Source organism: Bombus pascuorum, chromosome 2 (assembly GCF_905332965.1).
Source record: "Bombus pascuorum chromosome 2, iyBomPasc1.1, whole genome shotgun sequence".
Classification (NCBI taxonomy): Eukaryota; Metazoa; Arthropoda; class Insecta; order Hymenoptera; family Apidae; genus Bombus; species Bombus pascuorum.
In genome coordinates, this window is record NC_083489.1 from 4,993,247 (window position 1) to 5,019,747 (window position 26,501).

A 26,501-nucleotide genomic window follows, 5' to 3' on the forward strand; every position below is an offset into this window, starting at 1 on the left:
CTCTATGTGCAACTGCTATAGAACATAGTCTTTAATAAGTATTATATTTTACATTTTTGTACTTCTTACATTTAGATAAAAAAGCAAAACATCGAAAATTGAAAAAATAAGAAAGTATATGTCTTTTTTGTGAAAGAAGTAAAGTTAACATTATTTCCCTACTACAATAAGCAATTTTATACATATACCAAGCTGTACTTAAGCTGTTGTTCAGTATCCATTATCAAGAAAAAGTATGATTTATTAAATTTTACACATACTATAATATTAAAAAATATTGTGCCTTTTTCATTTAATATTTAGATTTTCTTAATGGTTTCCTTTACAAATTTATTCTAATTTATCTCTATATAATACATAAACTTTATCTCCTCAAATTGTTCCATGTTTTTAACTAATTTGAAATTTATCTTTCTACAGTCGTTCAACTTGTTACAAGAAAAGGATTAATATAGTGGTAGTAAAATTCTTATGTTTATTTTATTTTTACTAAATTTATCATTACACTTGCAAGCTTTATTTGCAGCTTTCGATACTTCTTGTTTGGCATTCACAGAGACTTTATATGGGAAACGCACAAAATAAATTGAAAGATTTACCATGCGTATATTCAAAGAAGCAACTACGAATAGTGGTTCAAAATGACTTTACTCGTTTCTACAACCAATTTGATGCAATCAATCCGAACAAGAAATCAGGTTGCGATATTCCATCGATTTCTAAATAATCATTAACACACAATAGACTCAGCGACACTCGTTAGAGTAACATTTGATCTTACCGTAATTTGAGTACAACGAGTCACGGCGAATAAAATTTAACCGATCAAATAGCAACACGAAATTTAATGACTAACGTATAATGGTAACGATAGAACACACCTAAGCGGCCATTTATGACATTAGCTCGCGAAAGGTATCAGCTAGTAGTAATCGTTAAACGAATATGACAATTACTATGAAAACGACAAACATCGTTTCAATAATGTCATCTTTCTCGTGTTTTTTATAACGACACGACATTGCCTTTATTAATAAAATTCGATGTTAACAATGGTATATTATATACAATTTAAATCTAGACACTTGGTATAACTATAGCAATAAAAAATTAATTGACTTAATTACCAATAGACAAATATACATTGAATGGTCACTTGTTAAAATATGGTATGTAACATTAATTTAGTGAATTAATAAAGAAATTATTTATCTGTATATGTATATATAAAGAAAGATAAAAACAGTATCTCTAGATATTTCTGAACTTCTTCATTGTATTGTGTTTTTCAATAAAGTATCATTTCTTCTCCATTCTTCATAACATATTTAACGCTCTCTTTAACTTATCTATTAGTGTATAATAGATTCTTTAAAGCTTTTTATAAATAGTTAAGATATTTAGAATAAAAAGAATCGATATCATTCAAAGAAATTAACCAACTGCCTAGATTTGAACCGAATATGTTAAACGCACCAACTCCAAATTGATTTCCCCCTTTAATTAAGCTCCAAAATTCTTCGTTGTTAAAGGGACAATTCAGAGTTGTCGATTTCGAACCACGTAATGATTCACTCGAAGTCAGTAATTTCGAAGGTAATGACGATCGTGAAAAATGCATCGCTGTTATTTTTTATAAAAATTTGGTATAAAGCATAGAAAAATTGTTGCAAAAACGAAGCTTGCGTTATTGAACGTCGTATTTACACGGACCAGCCATGGTTCCACGCTCTAACTCACAATTTGAACGCTATATACTCTGAACAGCAATTATGAACACAACGAACGTAGCCGTTAACGTATAACAGGATACAGATAATAGCGACGATGGAAAACTAAAAATACTAAACAGACTGACTACCATTTGTACGAAAAATATCTGGTATCCTCTATCTTTATTATTCTAGAAGATACCAGTATATGAATTAACGTAGAAGAAAAATGAGAAATTACAGCAGAAATAGTAGCTCAGCCTGCATAAAATTTTTAGTCTCCGTTATGATAAAATTACAAATACTTTCTAAACATTTTTAGAGAACTTATTTGTAAAGGGCGCGTAAAATATTGTATCAAAGATAACAAATGATGTTTAAAAATATATAAGATCAATCTCCTTTCAATATTCTTTAAATTACTTGCCAAAGCCATTGCTAGGAGTTTTAAGTTAGTTTCTTTCTTTGCTTTGCTTTACGTCAATTACTTTTACAATTTTGACAAAAGGTTTATAAATACTTGTTTAAAAAATAATAATATAATTGTTATTATTTTATAAGAAAGAGTAGATACAAATAAACAATAAAAATGTTCCAATGTACAAAATTCATTACAATATTTTCTCAAAATTAAAATTTATTGTGATTAGACAACAAGTAAATATTTCTATAAAAAATGTGAGGACAATAAAATATGCAAACTTGAGAACGATTATTTAAAATTAAAAAATATTTGAATCGTTTAAAATCCAGTTTTCTATCCTCAGAAAATATCACTTCGCGATGAGGAACGTTATATCCGAAAGTATCTATAAACTAGCGGAAAGGGACATTAACAAACGTATAATAATTAGATTTCAGCCTCTTTCAGCTTTCTTGCCATCGTATAGCATCCATTGTTTGCGAAAGTAAAATAAAATAAAAGATACTTCACGAAAACGAGAGGAAATCTGTAGAATAAACTGTATTTTTCAGCAATATGTAGCGGACGAATGTTAATATCGATTAAACGCAAAACATCGTTATCCTTAGTACCTAAATCAGTATCATAACTCAGTGTCATATCATAATACTATTGAAACTTTGAAAAATTTTAACGCAAAAGTTTCACGTAATGCTGCAAAGATACGAAAAACGGTAGGAAAGAAATTAGCTTTCGGTGAGAGATTCAAGAATCTGTCAATGTCATCGATTCCTCTTCGTCTTGGCCCCATATTCAATGTCGTTCAGTCGAAAATACAGGCGAGAACTCGCACGAGACAATTACCGATTCTCGCACAGGTCTTCTGTCCCTGATTTGCACATTCCTTTCTCCTATTCTTCCGATTGTCTTGGCATTCTTTTTTCCCTGGTTTCGATATTTTGTAACTTTGGTCCTCGTACATTCTCGTACCCATCCTTGGAGTACTGATCAGCTTAGGTAGTGTTCCAGTTACGGAATTTCGGAGCTATGGACAAAGAATATAATAAACCATTTATAATAATTGTAAACATTACATTTATAATTAATTATAAATTAATTATATACTTGTTATATATTTTTCAATTGAATTCCAATTTCAAAGAATAGATTAAAATTACACACCATGTTTAACAGAAAGTTAATCTTCATTTTAGATCTTATTAACGAAGCTTTTATTTTACTTTTATGATTGAAAGTAAAGTTGCATATATTTAAAAAAAAAATAAAACTTTTTGTGTCTATTTATCTAGATATAAATTGCTTGAGATGGAATATTATATGTACCAACATGCTTCAAAGTAAACGTGACTTTTTATCATGTGAAATATTGTATAAAGTAGCGTTCAGACGATCAATATTATTATCGATACTATTTTCAATATTTAAAGTTCTCAACATTGCATTGACAATATATATTGATCGCCTGGAGAGTCTCTTACATATGATGATGTTGAGAATCTTAAACGTATTAACAATATGTAATGTTGGTCGTGTGAACGCTCCTTTATAATCGCTACGTTTGTTTATCATTTTATCGGATGATAGGAAGTGATATAAATATAACCCAAATAAATTCTGAAATTCATATATTTGTAGATAAAATTATTAGAGATTATTGGAAATCATATTTGGACATCACTAGCATTAATTATTATTATCCAAACTGTTCGAGAAAATTATGGTATAAATTTATGTAGAAAATATAAATCTATTTACCGTTCTTCTACGTCTCTCATATCTGCCATTATATTTCGTATCTTCAAGTTTGTTATTTATCCTATATTTTCTAATCGTCATTTTACACTTTGCGAATAGATACGTTAATACAACACAAAAATGAAACTTATTATCGAATATTTCGTATTTATTAAATTTTGCGATATACGAAGATCTTTATTTTATCTGCTCGACTTTTAGTTGAATATCGCACAAAGAGATAAGAAAATATTCACATAAAATCACACTTAGATGCAAGTATATTACACAAAAGATAGCCGAAAACTAAAATGGGTGATTTGATAAATGAATATGGTATAAATGGGATTTGGGCACTGTTAAATCAATAAACCATGGTCAGATAAAAGAGTACTGTCTGATAATAATCGTGGACATCGTTTTCAGCAACAAGATAAGTACTAACGTCTGATAAAGAAGGTGTGTTTTACTTTCACCTCGAGCGATATAGTTCTTATCCAATCACAGAAAATTAACAACATACACGTATAACGTGGAAAAACGAGCAGAAATAGTTCTATCAAGTTTGGACAAGAAATATTAATTACTTCTTATCAAACATGATTATTACATAGATTACATCCTTAATGATTGTAAAAAAAACTTACAATTGAAATAAGATATGTATCATTGATGATGTAGGAAAAAGGAGTATTTTATAAAATTAAGAAATGCTCGAAAATAAAAGTGATATTAAGATAATCGCAGTATATAATTGTACTAGTAAACAATTCTATTATATAAAACTTCAGTAACACAGTAATATATCATACATGTATAAATATTGACAATTTTTTAAATTCTAATTAATTTTACTTGAATCAGACATTTCCTAATTATTATATTTTACTCACTACTCTGTCTAAATATCATATTCCATATTATAACAATAAAATTTCTTTCTAGTACCAGATATAATATGTACAATCAGTTATCGTTTAATGTATCACCAAAAATGAAACTTTTGAGATTTAGAACAGATTAAAATTCTTCTTTCCTTCATCTTCTCAACAGGTACTGTTGGATCATAAATAATCAGAAACAGTCTACATCAGAGTATATAATATTCAAATATGTAATTTTATTTTATATGTGTAATATTTACTTAAACGTGCTATAGACAAACAATTAAAAAGTAGTGTTAATTTTTGAAATTTAGAAAAGAAGGGTGAGAAAAAATAATTAATCTTCTTAAGAGATATTATCGAATCCCAAGTAGTCAAAAACAGTTTGGACTAGAATAATTAATGTCTAAGTATCTAAATATGGTGAAAATAAATATCAATTACATATGTATGATCCCATCTCTATCTCCCAAAAAATCAAAACATCTTTTCCCAAAACCACTTTGATAAAAAATTGTTATCACATGAAAATAGATGTTAATGTAATCCAAACAATTATATATCATTTGATCCAATGACATATACTAGTTCAGTGCGAAAAGGAGTGAACGTACCTTCTCTTCCTCGTGTTTTACTGTATGTCCCAAAATCCTGGCAACGATATAAGCCGACTCTTCGCTAGAAAAGATTCCGCTCGCCATAGGGCCCTCGATGAACTCTCTGTCAGTCATAAGAAGATATCGGACGCTATACCAAACATCGTCCGAGAGTGCGGCTCTTTTATTGCTAGGAGTTGGTTTGACGTCGTTTCTTCTACACTCGAGCATGGCCCATCTGTCTAAAGCTTCGAACAGTATCGATTCTTTGGTCAACCTCAGGGTGTCTCGAGACACCAATTCTTTCACTTCGGTAGAGCTCAACCATTCAAAGTATTCCTGGCAGAAAACCGTCTCCGCATTCGAGTCGATCACGTCCAAACAAGCGAGAAGAAGTCGCGTACAGTCTGCGGCTAAGATTTCAACGAGGTTTTAGTTATCGAGGTTCTAATCGCGAAGGAAGGAGAAATGGTGTTTAGTAGATGTTAGAATTGGTTAAATGGTATGCTCTTTATGGGCTAACTTTTCTCATCTTGCTGGACAACTTGACAATTTACTAATGTTTTTTGGAATTATGTTTTGTGGTGAATTAGTGTTCTGCGCAATATTTTTTAATATGAATTGATGTTTGTGGAATTTTTTAAGATAAGTTGATTACAAGGAGTGGCAATAGCGGTAGTATTTACTTTATGGGTGTGATAGGTCGGTTGTGTTTTAGTAATGTGGCTTCATGGTTAATTCAATTAGCGACAGTAATGTCACTCGTTTAGCGTTATACTTGATGGCATTGAGAGTTTTATTCGTGGAACCATTATTTGAAAGATTTGTCGCCCTTTTACAAATTCTCAACATACGTATTACGGTTGTATCAGGGTTAATATCACGAATTTCAGTGTTCAAAGTTGATGGTTTAATTGGTTGCTCTAGTTATTTCAACAATTATTAACAAATTATTAGAATAATAAAATATACTAAAGCATTATTTAACAATCGTAGAAATTTCCATACGATTCAAAATAAACAATTTAAAGATAGCTTGAATTTTTATCGTGTTATGCCAATTGTTATTTTCACCATGGAATTTCCGTTGTAATTTTCATCATGCGATTCGAGCGTGTTATTCGAGGAATATTAATTAAGGATTGTCCAAAAAAATTGTCTAAAAAGGTAATTTAGTGACAATACCTATTTCAGCAGCGTCATCACCGGGAGCCGGAGGAGCTGTAGGTGGGTTGGATGACCAGTTGTGATTCCAGTTTATCTGGTTCGCGTAAAGACTGAGGCCGTCGTAGATCTCAAGCACGGAAATCGGGGTTAGGCTCCTTTCGAGAAACTCAACGATTAATCGTACTAATCCTGGACAAAGATACCGATGAGCCGCATGAAGTGTTGATTTAGCCATAGTCACAGTATGGAAATTGATCGTCTCGTCGAGAAGGTATCTGCACAAAGATGAACATACTTCGAGTTGGTGTGAAAGAAAACAGTTGCCTGAAGGTTTGTATCATTGAATTACAGATTTTAACCATATTTTTCAGCCGTGTTTGTTCAGATTTACACCAACTGCTCCTCTTTTAACCAATAAGAATTTTTAAAATATTAAAGTCTCCTAAACTTTCTCTCCCTTCCTAATCTCTAATCAATCGTTAGCACTGTTAGGTGAGAAATTATTTTATCAAATACCTTTCGCTTAGATTTGGGCTAATTTGGATCTGACAAGTTCTAAGAGAATTTTTTTCGAAATTTACATCTACTACATCTTTTTCTCGGACGTCGAGCTGTGATCATTCTTCGTTTGCAACGGACTAGCAATGGGAATGTAATTAAAATAAGAATCCAAAAGTAAGCGATGGTACCAAGTATCGTCAATGTGTACAGAGACGTTGCCATAATAGCATCGCGATTCTTTCTAAAAATACTCGATTCTCTAATAAAAAGAATTTTTATTTTTACTTATAAAAGAGAGTTAAGAAGTTGAACGACGAGAGATATTATTTACCAAATTCTTCTTACTATGCTTCTATGATTTTAATTAAAACGTCGTAAAGGTTATCCTTTTCTAAATATTTTTATAATGATTGATTTCTGTGGAAGATCACCACTTTTGTCTTTAGCTCTCCCCCTCTCCCATTGTAAGTTACATAAAATAACTGTGCTATGAAAGAAATGATATAGTTTTGTCATCTACTCCTATGTATGTTTCTTCTTTTATTGCGTTTATGAAGTCACGAAAAATTTCAAACAATACAAACTAAAATATTGCATTTCCAAATTCATCAAATACAACTAACGCTTGTGTAAACTCCAGTGTATATTATGTAACATTAGTTTGCCAAAATTCAGATGCGCTTGTCCTCGCTAAATCTATTCTTTCTCTTTATCGAGCAGCTAGAAAATATTCCTGTAGCAGCCTCCTTTCCGCTAGAATTACAATGCAAATCCCCGATTTATTCTAATTTAGACGAACTCTACCATAGTCGAACTAATCGTATCTCCACAAACTTCCAATTTTAATATAACTATCGATACTGTGTTTACCTGAGTAAATGATCGAAAGCTCTTTTGTCCACGTGTTGTAATCTCAACACAGGTGGAGGATCGCTTGGTGCAGGCGCTAAAGGACCGAGGAGCATAGCACGGAAACATTCCGACTTCTCGGCAAGTCGTTGCCTTCCTACGCAGTAAGTCCACGTGTCTCCAGGTCGACCAACCTAAATGCAATATGTACATACAGTACCAGGTATTAAAAAGAAGAGAAGAAATTTTTCTCATTGTGTTTCAGGATCAGATGAACCAATACAGGTTTCGTAAATGGGAGAAATGAATTTAGGAGGTGCGTGATAAGCAGAATGCGTATATTTATGCGAATTTATATTTTTACAAATAGAATGTAAAAGATGAAACCTGGATAGAAATTTGTTTTACCTACTAAATATCATAATATTTCATAATATTTATTACATTTCATAATATTTATTACATAGTGATAAGCGTTCGATTTTTCTGACCAGTTCCGTTTCTTTCGTATTGATTTCTGCCGCTTCTGATAGTTTTCTTAACAGCGTTCTTTATCTTTCAGATACGATAAATACTTTATTTAGGAAATGTAAAATTTCTGTGTTAAATTCTCATATTCGATTCTCTGTTCAAATTAGAGAACGAGAAGATTAAGTGTCTTTGTAGATCTTTTAAATTATTGTGCAATGTATATAATTCAATGGAAGTGTGGTGCAAACGATAAAATTCTGTAATACGAGAAAAATGAATGAAATTGTACGATATGAGGCTTTAGATGTTTTCAAACATTACAACAGGTTATTACATTCGCATATGCACATTAAACACTAAAATTTTTAGATAAGAAATTCTGTACAATTTGAATATAGATAAAATCCTTTAGATAAAAGTATAATACTTACGCCACGCGTAATCTGTTTCTCGAATGTAACGTAATTTCTAAAAGGAATAGAAAATAGAATCTTAAACAAGCTATAACGTTGTACGAATCATTTAGTTTTTTTTTTTTTTATTTTATTTTGATTATTTTACAATTTGTCCTTACGGACATTTGGTAAAGTGTTATATCTTGTTGGTGAAGAAAAAAAATATAAATAAAAAATAATATAGCATGTGGGCGGCTACCCCCAGCGGGGTACCAGCTTCGTTTTTTTTTTTTTTTTTCTAAGTTATATCTTTTATGAAACATAAAAATCATTTAGTGCAACAGTTATCGAATCAACTTCTTCGATACCCTTTTTTCTATTGATTAACAAACATCAACGGATAGAATCGTACACGCGTAAACAAAATGTCTTCTTTTTTGTTTAAATCCGATATAAGGAAAAGGTATTACACCGAGGTTACCGTAGTTTATGCAATTCAAATCAAAGCGCTATTTGACAGACGATTAAAAAAGTAGATCGATAAAATGTTGATAGAAAGATACGCAAGCATAGAAAATGTGAATACGCGCTATTCATACATCATTCAATACACACAATTCATGAAATCATGAAAGGTATGGAGAACTTTTTCGTTTTATTCTTTTCTTTTTTTACCTCGAGAATCACCATGTTACGAATCGAAGATTCCGTTGATCCGTTTTCCTCGGTCTCGATAAGAGGAACTTGAGCCATGTCTTCCGTCGAGTTTCGAAGGATCGTAAGTTCTTTCAACGAGTCCCACGCGATTACGGGTATGATTATGATCCTGGAGTAGATTCGAGTCCTAACACCCTCCTGAATCTTTTGTCGTGTCCTTTCAGACTCAGTGCGAGCGCATCGTGAGCTGTCGTCTGCAACAAAACACACAAGAAACTCGATACTCCAGGGGTCAGGTTGCAAAACCTGAATTAAAATTTCTAATTTCCTTGTTTCGAAATATTTGAAAGTATAGCAGGGAATTACGTTGCGAAGATTATATCGGTAGTAAAGTACAATTGGTCTTTAGATGTTCTTTTAATACAAAGGAAGCTATGACTTTGTTCGACTAATTTTTATTCTTTGTTAGGAAAATGTTGCGTAACATTTTTTACACTCGTACGGCATTGTTCTTTAAAGTAATAATCTTTCAACTGTTTTTCGAAAATAAAAAATGTGTTATAGAATTTATGTACATTAATTATTGTGTAATTTTAGTATTTATTTTATAGATATTTTATTCTAGACTCTAGTTAAATTTTATCGTTAAATTTATTATTTATTCTTTACCGGTTTGGATCAACATTTTTTTATGCAACACTATAAAATAATAATAATGTAACATATACTATGTAGTATGCTATAAATACTATATAGTATATTCGTAATATTGTGTCGTGCAGTTAAATATAATAAAATTAATTATCAAACAGTTTAATTTTATATACGCTATTATTTCTTTAACTATTGGAAATACGAACAATCTTCCTTTGTATTGCTATTCATAGAAATTTCAAGATTAGTATATTATTTTTTAAAATGATATTACGTATTTCTATTATTATTGTCTATTATTTACACGTTTAAAGACACGTATATGTAGTACGGAGTGTGTATCTAAACAATAAAAATTAGACCACAATTCAAACATAAATTCACAGACGTAACATTTTACAACAGCAAACCTTGGCATAGAAATTTCGAAATATTACGAGTTTTCAAGTTCTTCCTTCTTAATTTTATACCATTCGGAATGCAAAAGCTACAATTTTTTCAAGGTGCAATAAAATGATAATATGCGATAGGTTTACGTCGCAACGATGCGTAACCAGAAACAGATAATAGTTATATTTATTTTTTGATATCTTCGATGAATCATTTATTTGAATATCACATATTTCGCGAACTAGACCAAGACTCAACGAGTGCTATTTTTATTTCTTCACGCTTTTATCGAGCTCGAAGATGTTTTGCTATGCAGATACGAAAAAATATAGCAGTATCTAAACCATACAAGAGTTTGGCAACGTTCACCGTAGATAGCATTTTATGTTTGATTACCTCTTGATTCTTTTTCATTGAGATAATTCATTGAGACAGTACTTATGTTCCTGATTGAAATAGCGAGGAAGAAAATCATATCCCATGACATATAAAAATGAAAAATCAAATTCTCAACAATGCTTAAGTGATTTTTATATTACACGTTTAAAAATGAGAATAGGCAAAGCATAGAAAAGAGGATATGTGAAATTTGTTACATTTTAAGTAAAGAAAAGTTAGATTATGCTGAAGTTTAGTAGCCTGTTATGTCGAAAACCGATAAAACATTTCTTTTATGCGTGTTCTTCACACGTTAGACGAAATTATTTCTTTAGACGTACTATTTTGTCTCAAAGCCAAAAGAGCATCCTGTTCTTATCATAAAAGTGCAATGGCAAACAAATTCACGAACCGGTAATGTTTCTACATGAAATTTCTGCTGTACGAGATTTGTGCCGTTAACGTTTCTCTGTAATAAACATTATAATTATACCAATTGGCTTAGCGACAGGATTTCTTAATATTGTGGGGCAGCTAGCTATGCTCGTTAAGGTCCTGAACTGAAAACGGCACGTCGGGAATTCTCGAATCCCTGCCCTGGTGGGATATTACTTGCAAAGGATAGAGAAAAAACCCAAAATCCCTCTAAAAGTTAATATGCAAGAGACACAGGTAAGTCCTTGCATAATTTGCGTGATACTTTCTGCAAGTCTTTGATACACACCCCCACCAGGGCCAATGGAAACAAAACATAAATGTTATCTGACGTCTTTACACCAGTGGAGGTTTTAGCCGGTAAGAATCCGGCACTACCTTCTTAACCGCCCTGCATCTCCAGCCCCACCGCAGGGTGCTGAGAGGGTGCTGAAAAATTTTTTTGGGCCCGGTGTGTCGCCTCAAGGGTTCCCGGGCACCCCTCGATAACAAGAGGGACGATCATCGTGGAGGTTTTAGTCGGTTGGAGTCCGACACTACCACGCCGCTCTTCCCCCTAGAAGCGGCGGGTGTCCGTGCGGATTTCCTCCACGAAAAAAAAAAGGATTTCTTAATATTAATTCATCACGATTTCATATTCATATTGTTCAAAATAAACGTGAAAACTAAGTTAAGTAACTTTTTACGGTAGTGAAGATACGTTTACGATGTTAACTTTCTACATATCTATTGACCGCAATTCTTATATTTTAGTTCTTCGTGAAAAGAAGCGTTGCTTAGGAACAATCGGTGCCTATTTATCGATGTAACAAGCATAGAATTTTGGTGACCGAGTAACGCAAAGATAAAAATTCTGTTATATTCGTTAAACAAGTGTCAGAAAAATGTGCATCTTACCATCGTTACACACGATTGTCATGTTGATGACGCAGTTCACAAAGTTGTTTTCTTTTGTCAGGTTCAATTTGTAAGAATGTAAGGAGCAACTCTTAAAAAATAGTAACACTCGACATATTCTTCACTGTTTACTTTCTGAAATTATGTTATCCTGTACTGTTTGTCTTATAATTTTACCAATAGAATTTATCGTCTGAAATAACAATAAAAGGAAAAATATCGTCGAAGTATTTAAACAATAAGATCGTTCGATAAAAAATACTACTTTCACCACACTATTTATCTATTTACTTTATATTGCTTTTATATTTGAACGATACTCCGGAAAAACGAGTACACGCTGGATAGAATTCTTACTTTTCACTATTTTTACTCTCCGGTACACTAATCGTCTATTATCCGCGTGTTATGCCATCCAAACGAAAGAAATTTCTCAATTAACGCAACGAGTCTTTGAGATTCCAAAAGTCCTATATCTTCACGATAAAAACAATATTCGATTACGATTCATATTTTCACGCATCTTCACACAAGGATCTACCAGACAAACTTTCTTCCAAGGAACTTCACTATCATATTGTTATCTTTTAAGTTAAGATCTGTTTCCTTGTTCTACCGACAAGTCGATTCGATCGAAACAGAGTGGACACGGCAATCCTTTCAGAGCGAACAACCTCGCTCGACTGACAGATCGATCAGACTCGTGCGGCTGCGATGAATGAGTCGGTCTACAGGGAGGGGGGGATTCGTTTTAAAATGCAAATGTATGCGGTTACGTTTTATCGACTGCAACGACAATTACTTATAAACAACGGATAAAGGTCTCAGGCACCGTGGAATGTCTCGAGCCTGTGACACCGTCTTATCGATACGTCGAACATCGATGTGGAAAAGAAAGCCCATTGGTTTGCTTCGTATCGTCGGAAAGGATGCTACTGCTATGAAAATTTTATTTGCCTTGCGAGATAACTGGACTACGGATTTTCATGCGTTTAGAGGAAATCTGGAAGTGCAGAAAGGCATAGGTATGCACATCAAATGCAAAAATTATACGAAATATTCAAAGTATAGCGTTTATAATATTCAATGGATGAAATAAATTTCTATTCGGATTCCGTTTGTTCGATCAATCTTTTGCACTCTGAATTTTATTTCAATTTCGTTACGTAAAGTTCGTTCGTAAGTGTTTTATTTGGAATTTACTTTAACTAAAAAATAAGACAATTTAAATAAATAAAGGAAGAAACGAATTCACTTAAATACCAGTTGTATTCACACTATTGTTGTATTTTGTAATTTTTAAGTGTATCATATATGCAATCCTGGTTTTCTTTCATGAAAAAAGATGGGACTCGACAAAGGAACTCCTGAGATAAAAACTGATGTCGAGTCGCACTCGATATAGGAGCGCAAAGGGTTAAGCTTGTCAAAATACGAATTTACATAGAAAGTAACCAGTAACAAGCTAAGTAGATTCGGACTTTTAATTCTTTCTCCATGGCATCGAATATACGACACTGGAGGTACTTTTAAAAGGTATAGGTATATAGATATGTAAATATTTTCTATAATTATTCGTATATTTTGATAACTATTTTTACGATTATCGTATTACATAAAACGATAAATCTACTACGTTTTTAGCAAATAATTTTGATCGATATTTGTGGGCACACAAAGAGATGCTTTCATGATCTTGAAGGAAATGAAGTTTGAGAAATCTTTTTACAGGTAATTAGAAAATGAAAAGTTTGAATTTTTCCGAATGACGTTGATGTAATTTCTAGTTTTACTTTTCAATATTTTTAAAAGCAAAAAGCCTACAAATGGCGAAGTTACTTAATATATCTGGAATACCTTCTGTTACTTCTGGATAACTGGTCGCCATTCCCAAAAATTGGTACATTTGAAATAAAAATCATTTTTATATCTTTACCAAATACAAATACATCTTAATTTTTTTACATGATTTCATAAGTATTATATACTTGTGTAACGTTATTTCGATTGCGTTATATAAATTTCTCGTGAATTCTTTTTCATGAATAAGTAGTTGCCATTAGCTAAGATACTATCAGTGATAGAAAGTATCTCGTGAGCAGACTCGTGGAATGCATTTTTATTGTATCTTAAAGAAAGACTTTATCGATACTTCGAAGCATTGAAAACTGCTTTGGTCAGCAATTTGATGCATACAGTATTGTTTTATGCTATACATATTGCCATAGAACTCACAAGTTATAAATTTATAAATTTATTTACAAATTATAGTTAAAAATTATTTACTATCTAAGTTTTACATCGTTCGATATTTAACATTGTACTCGTCTATTTACAATTATCAATTAAAACGTAAAAAAGTGATTCCGTCAACAATATCAATTTTGATGTAATAGAATTTGCAACTAGAAAAAGTGCTGGGCGAAATATTTATGATTTAACAGTGAAACGTTTGGTTTAAACAATAACGCGTTCATATTATTTCAGTATTATAGTATTTTCAGTAGGAAATATTTCCATGTAATTTTGTATCAATTTCTTTTTATATATTTCGTCAAAAAAGAAAGAATAACGCAGTATTGCCAAAAATACAATCAGATTATTGTTCGATTTTGACATAGTCAGAGGACTCACTATGCCTTTATGTTCCACCCTGTTCCATTTTTCCTTCTCTCTTTTTTCTTTTTCTTTTGTTGTATGTCGAACAAAACACGATTGACAGAAATCTTGAGGCGGTGTTAATCTAGTTTTGCATTTGAAATGGATAATTAGCGCGTGTTAATTGATCGCAATTCCCGAGACGTGCACGGGTAATTTCATTTTGAAGGCCGGGACCGAGGTTACACCATAGTTATACAAGTAGAATAAAACTTGGAGGACGATACTAATTTATCTACGAAATGACCTTTTACGATTCTCATTTTTATTTGAATAAAATACTATTTTGGTTAATTATAATCAGAATTATTAAATACAATCGATAAGCCAGAGTGATATTGATATTAATATTTATTTTTCTGATTAATTGATAAAGGAAAGGAACTTATTAAAAATAAAATATAGGAATTCACATTTTGATTGCAATTAAAAAAAGATAGTTAGATTTGTTATGTATTAAAGAAAGTTACCATTCTCTGTGTTTTGAAAAAGATCTTTGATCATTTCAATGTCATTGTCACATAAATTTTTCTTCGTAATAATCATAATGATGAAAGATAAAGAAGCTCGAGACACGAGAGATTCAAGAAGAATTCGGATAGTGTGCGAACGCTTATAAAATTTTTCGTTGCTTGTGAATCACGGTTTCGTTAAAATTAGAGCTAGCAGAGGCAAGAAGTCAGAGGGACGTTGGCCACCGGGGTCATATAATTTTAGTAAAAATCTGTCTTGCCCCAAAAATATCATTCACATGGCGGTAAGCTTAACCTTGAGAATTCGGACGCCAATGAACTCTTAAATTATTCAGGCTAATCTTAATTCGACAGCATAAATACACAGCTACGATAGCGTGTTTCTTTCTGAATTAAAACAAAATTATGTTACTTTTTTCTAAAATAAAGAAATTACGTTACTAAAAATGTTACTATTATTTTCTCTTCTTTTTGTAATTTCAAATATATCCGAAGAAATAATTTATTTATTTGTTTACTTGATACAAACTACATAGAATGATATATTTATGAATAATTTTAGATGTGTTTGTCGATTAAAAAATATGATTCTAAAAGGATTTTAAACGATGAAAGAAGAAATAAGTATGTATACGGATTGGATGGAAACTACTTGTATCAGATTATGTATACACGTTCCGCTGTAACCGATGTACACGTGGTGAATTTGTTGAATAAAATTTTGCGCAACAACGCTGTTGAATTTAACACGATCCATGTGTAAACGGATAATTAAGCTAAACGAGCTCCAACGCGACCTTTTAATTCAATTGAGATTAATTTCTTTGTTTCATACGCGTCTATATTACCATAAGATACACGAATGTAGTGCAAAATTAATTGTGTTGAAAATAACCTGACAAAATTATATAAGATGAACATTTTGGTTCTCGATTCTCACTTACATTATTTACATAATAATATCTATATGAAATATTAAAAAAAAATTATAGTATTTTATAATTATAATCTTTATAAGTTATAAGCTCGTGTATGATTTGATATACTGAGTAAATAATATAATTAGAATGGTTATAATTAATATACGAAATAAGTATTAGTATTATTAAAGTATTATTATTATTATAATATTATTATTATAATAGTATTATTAAATAAGTATTATTAATATACCAGGAAATTTGAAGAACTTTCCAAGTATAAAACATTCGTTTTCTATAGTTATACTTTCTTATAATCGTAACTCTATGAATATATGTAATATAACTGATAAATGATAATTTTTATAAATGATAAATTCACTATTTCCTAATCGTTTCAAAGTATGCGTCAGATGATATAGTATCGAGTAAGTGTTAGAGACGGGTGTAAAAAGAAAAAATCTCAGTTCATGTTTCTAATCCGATGCACGTATTAATTTCTCACGGTTGCATTAACTAGATTCACGCATGTCGATCAGCATATATTGTGAATAATAATGAGTACTGTCTGTGTTTTCAAAGACGTAATCCATTTTTATACCGGTCGTATCACCTTCTGCGACTATCGATTCCACCACTTCATTGATGTTGACTCGTCGATAATATAATTACTTGCGATATTATGCGCGCGTGCATTAATCGGTCGTATCATTTAATTCGTGTTAGTTTTAACAAAAGAATAAACGAATCAAATTTTAGAGAAGCAGTTGTGAACTATTTAAAAATTACATTTAATTTATTCCAATATATTTGCTTAATATATTTTATTAGATTAAATAATTGTATATTTTATATCCAAAGCGACATTGAATTTTTTCCTGTTATGATTTATTTGTATTTCATAACTTTCCCATTTATTTTATTTAGTGATATACAAAACAAAAAAAGAAGATAAAATTTATTTGGAATTAAAAGCTTTTAAATATGGTATTCAACATTTTCTATTAGAAAGAGACTGTCCGAAATAAACGTATATAGTTTCAATAATCGTGAAATTTATTTTGATAATATTGTTTATACATCTACCGTTGTAGTATCGTCACTCGAATGATCAGTCAATAATAGATATAACAGTCAATAATAGCGATTGAGACTCCAGTGATAGTATTTGCTCAATTAAGAACAAATGTAAACTTATCACTTCTCATAATGAAAAGAATAATTGAACTACTTAAGTTGAAAATATAGAAGGAAGCAACTTCTGAAATACTTGATAATTCTTTGATAATAGAATTAATTTAACGAAATAATTTTAAATAATAAACTACTTAAGTTGAAAATATAAAAGGAAACTTCTAAAATACTTGATAATTCTTTGATAATAGAATTAATTTAACGAAATAATTCTAAATAATAAACTACTTAAGTTGAAAATATAAAAGGAAGCAACTTCTGAAATACTTGATGATTCTTTGATAATAGAATTAATTTAACGAAATAATTCCAAATAATAAACTACTTAAGTTGAAAATATAAAAGGAAGCAACTTCTGAAATACTTGATAATTCTTTGATAATAGAATTAATTTAACGAAATAATTCTAAATAATAAACTACTTAAGTTGAAAATATAAAAGGAAGCAACTTCTAAAATACTTGATAATTCTTTGATAATAGAATTAATTTAACGAAATAATTCTAAATAATAAAATACTTAAGTTGAAAATATAAAAGGAAGCAACTTCTGAAATACTTGATAGTTCTTTGATAATAGAATTAATTTAACGAAATAATTCTAAATAATAAATTTCTTAAGTATAGACAAATATTTTGAAAAGTTTACTCGTTTAACAAATCTTTATGTCAGCATAAGGAAACAATTTTACTTACTATTAATATATCTTTCTCGTGAAATACACATTTTTGTATACCTTCTTTTTTCCCTAGATACCAGCGAAAAAAGGAAGCAAATAATCAAACCTGAAATTCATGCTGGCTAATTATGAATCTGAAGAGAAAAAGTAGAACCGTAAATATAATTAATGTGGTGTTTTACAAGAAATATTTCGACATTTCTCTTCGTAGGCGTATGCAACGAATGTGGCCTCGAAGTCTGCGGTATACAATATACATATTGTCTGTCGTTATTACGTGTCCTATACTCTCGTCGAGCAACCTATCACAGTAAATGACAAAAAGTGGTGCGTGAATTTGTATGATAAAAACATACGTTGCAACATCTCGTATGGTGAACAGAATGGCAGAAAAAATGGTAAAAAGTAGATGGAATAATTGGACTCTGAAAGAAGAAAACAATCTGAAACGTGCGAATGCTGGTGATTGTTATTTGGAGGCGAAAGTTGCTGATTTTATGATTCCAAAAAAGGCTTGATTCTTACTTCAGAAATGTTTGAGAAGCATCATGAGCTAACAAAAGAAATGTCATATGACGTTTAGTCATATGAAATCAAAAATGTATATCTACGTATCTCTGATAAAAAGAAATACATATTAGACGTGATAATATAGAATATTTAAGTATAATTAATAAAATATAATATAATAAACATTTTTCATCAATAAAACTTCTTGTATGTAGAAAGGCACATTACACGATTCAGGTATTAAACGAATAAGAGCCATACGTCATGTTAGAAAAATTAACATATTTTCTTCTTTATAATGCAATAAAATATAATTTTGAATAGAATACCCATCAGCTTTTAAAATTTCTGACAAATTATTTCTTGTTATGTAAAATATGTAAAACACACACAAAGCATTAAACATTAGAAATTAATGCTAAATTATTTATAAATATCGTATATTGCACTTTTTATTCCAAGTAGATTTAGCGAATAGAGATATTAAAAAGAGTAAAATGGACTTCATGTTGAATTTTTATTTCAAATCTTTGTCGCCTATTTACTCTTCCTCTGCTATCTCGTTCTGTCAATGACCGTTCAGTTACAAAGAGAAAAAGGAGCATGCCGCAATTTTTATAGCTACAATTGCCGCAGTTTCCTTGAATTCTGGCCTGGTTTTCAGATCAAAAGATCGTTCAATGAGCCTTTATCGTATTTACGCTAATTAGGATATCAAACGTTTTGTAAAAACTTCATTTTTAAAATGGAATTCGATTTTACCTTCGTTAAAATTTACATATTAATATTTACACAGATATCGATACTACAGGAAAAATGTGAATTTTATTTCAAACATAATTTGCAATTAAATATCTTCTTATTATTTGTTTATAATATCTTTTACTTATTTTCATCGAACAACATCATCGATAATCGTGCATTACAACATAATTCCTCGTTCTGTTATGTTTCTAATGTTTGCAAAAAGTGAGAATAGAAAAATAACGATGACAATACGTAGGTACATAGGTTTAAAACAAAATGCCAATGTCAATCATGGTCGCGACACATATTTACAAGTTTACAAAGAAAATTAGCGACAACGAACGATAAATCCGACGAAGAATAGTTAGAGTAATAGTCTATTTACTTATGTAACATCATGTGGAACAATAAGAGGTGAATCTTCGATATTATCTTGAAATTTATCGTAATAAGAAGTAGAATGAGATGAAATAATCTTTTAGTGATGTAATGTTATTGAAGAATTGCTTGTATCCATTGAAATTGACGTGTTATTTTAGTCTAATGTCATCATAGTTGAAAAATATAATTTCGATGTAAACATTATCGATGTTTAGAAGAGATAGAAAATAATACAAAAAACAGTAATACAATATCTATAATGAGATATTTTTTGAGCTTAAAGAAAGAAAAATTGTAATGAAATAATAATAATGTTAATAATAGATGCTGATATTAATAGCAATATTAGGAACGAAAAATATTACAACAAAATGTTTTGCATTGATTAAGATCCTATTATATATATTAGATTCCTAAATTAATTTTATATTTTCGTTAAAACAGTTACACTGAATATCGAGTAAGTTCGGGGTATAAGGTAATAAAACTTAAATTTGGACTTTTGTCTAAAAAAGAAGTTTACTAAAAAAAAAAAAAAAAAAAGAAAAAAACAAAACTTCCAGAAACAAATCTTTTATCAAAGGGTTTGTACTGAAAGAAGGATAATGAAATCAAACGTGGGAATTTTCGATATATAATCTTTTTAAAGAGGAGAATACGTCGACTTTGTTATTCACAATTGAATCAATTAAATCAAAAGTACTCGAAGGGCTGTAACTGATTTTCGCCCGCATATAATTCCCTTTCCTTACGTCCAGAGGCAATCTATGACCCACATAACACGCTGCAGAAATTAACGATCGCAAATACATTCTAATTTTGTGTAATCGTCGTCAACTCCTATTACTATTCAATCTTAATATCGATAATTATTACACGACAAAGACGCGTCACGTTTATAACAAAGTTTAATTTCAATTTCAAGCTTAACTTCGATTCTACAGTAAGAATTAGTAAATACAAACTTCTATACGTATAATGTTCCCATACTTTTGCATCTGACAGTGTTAAACAGTAAAAGCTAAGCTTTATTTAACCCTCCAACGTTCTTTGAGTCGCACTCGACCCAATCGTATCTTCTACCTTTAATAAACTAAAGTTTGCGGGAAAAATAAAATGATTCTTATTGCTATTTAATTTTCTGCTACACATCTTGTGAGAATATTATACGTCCTTTTGTTTGTTAAAACAAGAACGCGATTCAGGTATAAAAATTTAAAGATCGCAGCAGGGTTTAAAAAAAAAAAAATTGTAAAGTTAAGGGTCAACATTTTCCTTTTACGCTTAACGAAAGAAAAACGACGTGTCTTTAACTCGAAAGGTGCGCTTACAGAAGGTTAAAGTGAACTTAAAGGGGAAAAAACCTAACGACAGGTATTTAGTTCTAGAAACATAATTTTCGCTGAAGAGTGGGAAGAGATAATGAAAATTCCAAGCTGTTCATTGGTTCCGGACGTTCCAGCGTATCAACGCGAAAAAGTGGAACCTAACGATGAATTATACTATGATCTGGAGTGTCACGCAGCTTTCGGGATCACTTTTTTGTCTGTGCTCGTTCGTCATGCTCTACTAGCGTCGATGGTAAAAGCCGAACGCGATGACAGTATCGCATGAAAGCGAAAAATGTAAGTAAGAAACGAAGAAAAGGATGAATGGAAAAAAAGGCGCGGCGGATCGAAATAAGAACGTGCGAGTGGTCGACTCGTAGAGCCTTGAAAACATAATCAACGTCTCGTACGCAGAATGGTTTTCGTCAAGACTTGGGGATCGCGCTTTAGTTGTACACGCGTTATTTCTCTTTTTTAACGTGAAAAAAGAAACGGAAGTTTATACGTGGTATCCGTCACTCATGCACATACGAATTTATTTGTTACGGATAGCTTCCGCATATGTATGCAAATTAAGATATTTTTATAAAAAGATTTAAGCGGGACCTACGTAGATTTGATTAGATTCGAATATTTTGATTCAGCTTTGAATATTTTTGCATATTGTGTTCGTTCGTTTAAATTGTCCGTAAACGTATAAAAATCCACAGCCATAATTATGAAAGATGAGTTTCATGATATCGTAACTTAGTTGCCAACACAATAAAGTAAGAAAATTGTTGTGAGAAATGTTTCGAGGATTATTTAAGAATGAATTTATCTTTTGATGCAATTGATAATAAACGTAATAGATATTGATATTTTTTCACGTAATATTGTAATAGTTATATGTGCACTACTGTTGTTTGCTTTAGTTACTTTATTTTAGTAGAGATATCATTTTGTACGTTCTTTCTGGGAAACGTAATACTTTAGATGTTTAGATTACTTTGTTTGTCTACTGAAAAAGTGTTCAAATTTTAACAATTTTTATTTATATTCCTATATGAGTTTTTTTTTTTAGAAGCAGAGTTGATTAAAATTTCACATCTGATAAGTTATTACGAACAGACTGTTTCACATAATCGACAGAAGAACAAAAAAGCGCAGGATTAACGAAAAGAATTTTACAAGTAAATTTTACAAATTACAAATCATCCGATTATCCTAATAAAATTTCTCAAACGACAAATGACTAAATAAACTTCCACGAGCTTGTTTATAAAAGATATCGTTTATAGCACCATCTTCTTATGAGCAACTTGTGCTCAACAAAATTTCGAATCTAATTTAATTCATTCTAATGTAATTTAAAAGAAATTAATTTCTTTCTTAATAGTATATATATGTATATGTATTTCATCGGTTGTGTTAAGGTTATTCGGTGTATGTGGAATTAAAGAAACGCGTGGGCAAATTGTAAGGTATTGTACGTATATATATTGTGAATATTAAAGTACAAAGTGTGGAATGCAATGCAAGCTGGTCCAGATCCTCACGCTAGCAATGTTACCCTGAGACTAAAAGAACCCCCGAAACCAACGTCGCACGTGTACCGCTTATGGTCTGTTATCGACGCATTCTTTTGTCTATGTGCTATCGATGACCTCAGCGCTTGAGAAAACCGAAGACCAGATGTAGAGTTTTCTTAGAAATGGCGATCACTTCAACAGGTTGAAACAACATAATTAAGTAATTAATACAACTTTATCTACATCGTATGGACCACGTAAAATGTAGTTACATACATGAAAAATCATAATTTTAATTAAACGTTACAGAAAACAACGCAAGAGGAACTCTTTGATTGCATTGTAGTTATTTTCTTGTACCCAAGTCGCGTCATACTGCTCGGAGAAGAATATGTAACATATTATTGAATTCTTTCGAAACAATGGACGAGCATTAGCTGTCAAAGAAGAATGTGAAGAGGGTAAGAGCTGGAACATGTAACGAGAGCATAACTTACGACAGGGTGAAGCGGAATTATCTGTTTCGTATTTCCTCGAACGTATTGACGATGACCAAAGTCTAAACTAGTCAAAAATAGTCGATAACGAGAGAAAGTCAATGACACACAGACTTTGTTCGATCCTTTAGAAGCAACGCGAAGAAAATCTCGCGTGCCTAAGACAATAATTCTAAATTTAACGAAATAAGACAATTGGATAATAACGTTCGAGACACATTGGAGCAAGAAAGATAATGGAACGAGACTTTGAATATAAAGGAATATATTGAATAATATTGAATATAATTAATTAAGAATGAATTTATAAATTTATACATTTTTATTAATATAATAATATGAAATATTGAATATAAAGGATAATATAATTTATTAATTTGCTTTATTATCCTTTGTATAATATATCTCCAAAAGCGTTGTATAAAGCGAATAAATATCATTCAATCGAAATATTCAATACAGGGTAAATATTACTCCTTCGCAGACAGAAAACTTCTATCGATGCGATCGACTGGCAATTTCAACGCACTTTTGGGATGAAATTTTGTGAAATTAAATTACCACGCGTTGCAAAAAAAAGAAAAACGTTGCATGAAAACGTGACTTAAAAGCATTGCAGATACAGATTTTGGCTAATCTTTTTATATGTATGGTGTCCCAGATTTTTCGACCAAACGTCACTATATTCTGTAGACCGAGATAAGGAAAAAATATCATATAAATGTATGTCATTGAAAGCATTGTTAAAGAGTTATAACAAAAAGCGATGAAATGAGCGAGAACGAACGTGCGTGACTATGGTACAACGTATAAATAGATCAGGAATATCTACATTTAATAGTAATCAGAGGTATACTTAACACGATACTTTTCCATACTTTTCCTTCTATAATTCCAACTATAATTCCATTTAAAAATGTTTTCTATTCCTGTTAGTACAAGATTGGCAACGGCAAAAAATTGAATTTATTACTCTTTGTAGCATTAATTCTCTACGTTACATTAAGTCCTCGTCCATTACTCGTTGAAGCTGAAGTCATAAAAGTATTACGATACCTTCGATAATTACTACTAGACGTAAATATTTCTGACTTATTTATGTTTTATTCTTATAACAATATGTGTGTAATAACGCGTGTTCCTTATCGTGCATTTCGTATATCGTCTCTCTGTTATAATTCTTTAATGATCCTAGATTTTAAGTTTCTTCTTTCTTCTGAGTGATAATTGTTGTATACTCTGTTTTCTACTTCTATAATAAATATAGACTGCAAAATGTAATATTCGGTGACATATGTTCGTACGATACTCTTTTCTATCTTCACCTACAGAATATACTGACAATGCTTGAGCGGAAAAAGATTGGAACACCCTGTACATAAGATAAATTTTATAATTGCAGAGATTATACATATCTTTATGAGAATATTAAATATCTTTGGATATTTAGAATGTAAATATAAAATATAACACAAGAATAACGTAAAAACGAAATCAAATAAAAATTTCCACGTTATCAAGATTTCACATACAGTGCAAGTATTAGATCTAAATATCAAATATACAGCAAACATTCGTCCTACGTATTCGATTTAATTATACAACCTTGGATTAAATACAGATGAACTATAAATATACAACAGATATTTGATTAAGACATTAAGATACAGAATATATAAAGTTGGAAGTTATCGTTCTAGACAGATATAAATGAACTAAAGAAACGTATGAATTAGAGATTCACGAAGAAAATGTGTTCCAGTAATTAAACGAAGAATTCATCTAACGACGATAAGTACGGTACTTTGATAACTACCATAAAGTGGTACATTCAAGAAACGATAAAAGCTGTACATTCATAACATCGTTGAAAACACATCGTGAATTGAATCGTCGTATGAGAAGATTGAGGCTTTACAATCGCAAAATGTGCGAGAACCATTTGTTAATAGGATTGCAGTGTATCGGTAAATCCTTGAAGAAACCATGTTTTTTTCCAAGGTCCTTAATATCGGATTGAACGAACCAGGATATTCAGTACCTGATGGAACAATGTCTTTTTTGTTCTCTGACTTGCGGAAGACTTATATGCTTGTTACAGTTAGGTGTATAATTATATTTTTACAAAAGGACAGAGTTATTATTTAATTTATATATTTCGCTATCATAAAATTATTACGAAGTGTTTGGTGCTATTTCGAAAAGATTGTACCTACGTGTCGCGTTATTATTATCTCTTTAATATGTTTAATATGTTTCACAGCTATGATTAAGAAAGTCGATTTATAGCAAAAGAGTATTAAAAGTTAATTATATTAGGTTTGTATATATAGGAAGAAATTAGTGATAGTAATGATGGTAATTTTTACTTAGATTACTCAGATTACTTATTAGAGTACTTAATTTTTAAGTACTCTAGCGTTTCTAGAGAACGTTAGATCAGATATCATTGTCTTTAATATTTATTTTATACTGGAATTTCCAAAATATAATATAGTGTTTTAAGCTATAATTTATAAATTGTATCAAGTATTTAAATTGTTATTCAAGAACATGTACATCAAATATTCAAACATTAAATTTTTCTCCACAAGTTACTTTACAGGCTATAAATTATTCAGAAATTAATTTATAAATCAGGCATAAATTGCTAACATAAATTAGAATTAAATATCTTTAATGAAATGATAGAAAATTAATTACATTTATCAACGTTTGAACAAAATTTAAAGAAAATTATAATATTTTTTCCTTAGTTTCTTTATACTTTTTCTATACAAAATTTGTTGCCATAACTATTATCATCGTAAATATACAACACACGGTATTACAAAGTGCAAAACATATTTTCTATACCGTGTAACATCTCCATAATCTTTATTTAGATGTTGCATATATAAATTTATTACATAATTATTATATACTTATCTGAAAATGAAACGAACTTTCTTCAACCCTGATTCTTAATTTCTATCATTTCTTGGACTCCATCCTCACCTTCTCCATTCGCTCCTTCGTCCGATTGTTTATTCCCAAATCCAAATAATCGCATGTTTATCGGATCAGCATCGATTCCTTTTACGCGATTGCTGTAGAACGCGAACGTAAGGGAAACGATCCATTCGCTGACAAACCACAGCACACTACACGCGAAACAGTCGAGAAGTTCCGATGTCATCAAGTCGCGACACGATAACGATCCATATATCATTAATGACTCGCGAACGTAGTTTAAATTTGACCCCAACGAGAAAATGTCTTAGAAATGGGGGATTTTTCAAAGCTTCAGCTGCAGCTAAAATTAATCATACATATATCTCAAAATGGAGATTGAAAAAAGTCTTCTGTTTTATGTTTTTCAAAGACAAGGTTCAATTTTTAATAGTCAACTTCTGTCGAGGTCTTTACTAAATTCATTTATTTAATTCGCATACATAAACAATTATTTTGTTCATGCAT

At 30.7% G+C, this 26,501-nt stretch overlaps 1 protein-coding gene across 2 annotated transcripts; it reads right to left on the reverse strand.

Moving 5' to 3' along the window:
* Positions 1-452: 452 nt before the first annotated feature.
* On the reverse strand, positions 453-26,347 carry LOC132916490 (BTB/POZ domain-containing protein 6). Of its 2 annotated transcripts, none has more exons than XM_060976549.1 (6): positions 26,040-26,347; positions 9,409-9,644; positions 7,889-8,061; positions 6,536-6,792; positions 5,369-5,763; positions 453-3,160 (listed from the first exon to the last, which is right to left on the reverse strand). In XM_060976549.1, the coding sequence occupies exons 1-6, from the start codon at positions 26,251-26,253 to the stop codon at positions 2,939-2,941; spliced, it is 1,497 nt and encodes a 498-aa protein (XP_060832532.1). In that variant the 5' UTR covers positions 26,254-26,347; the 3' UTR covers positions 453-2,938. The 2 variants fall into 2 exon arrangements, with proteins under 2 accessions (XP_060832532.1, XP_060832534.1); XM_060976551.1 differs by lacking the exon at positions 26,040-26,347 and adding an exon at positions 12,145-12,288.
* Positions 26,348-26,501: the final 154 nt, after the last annotated feature.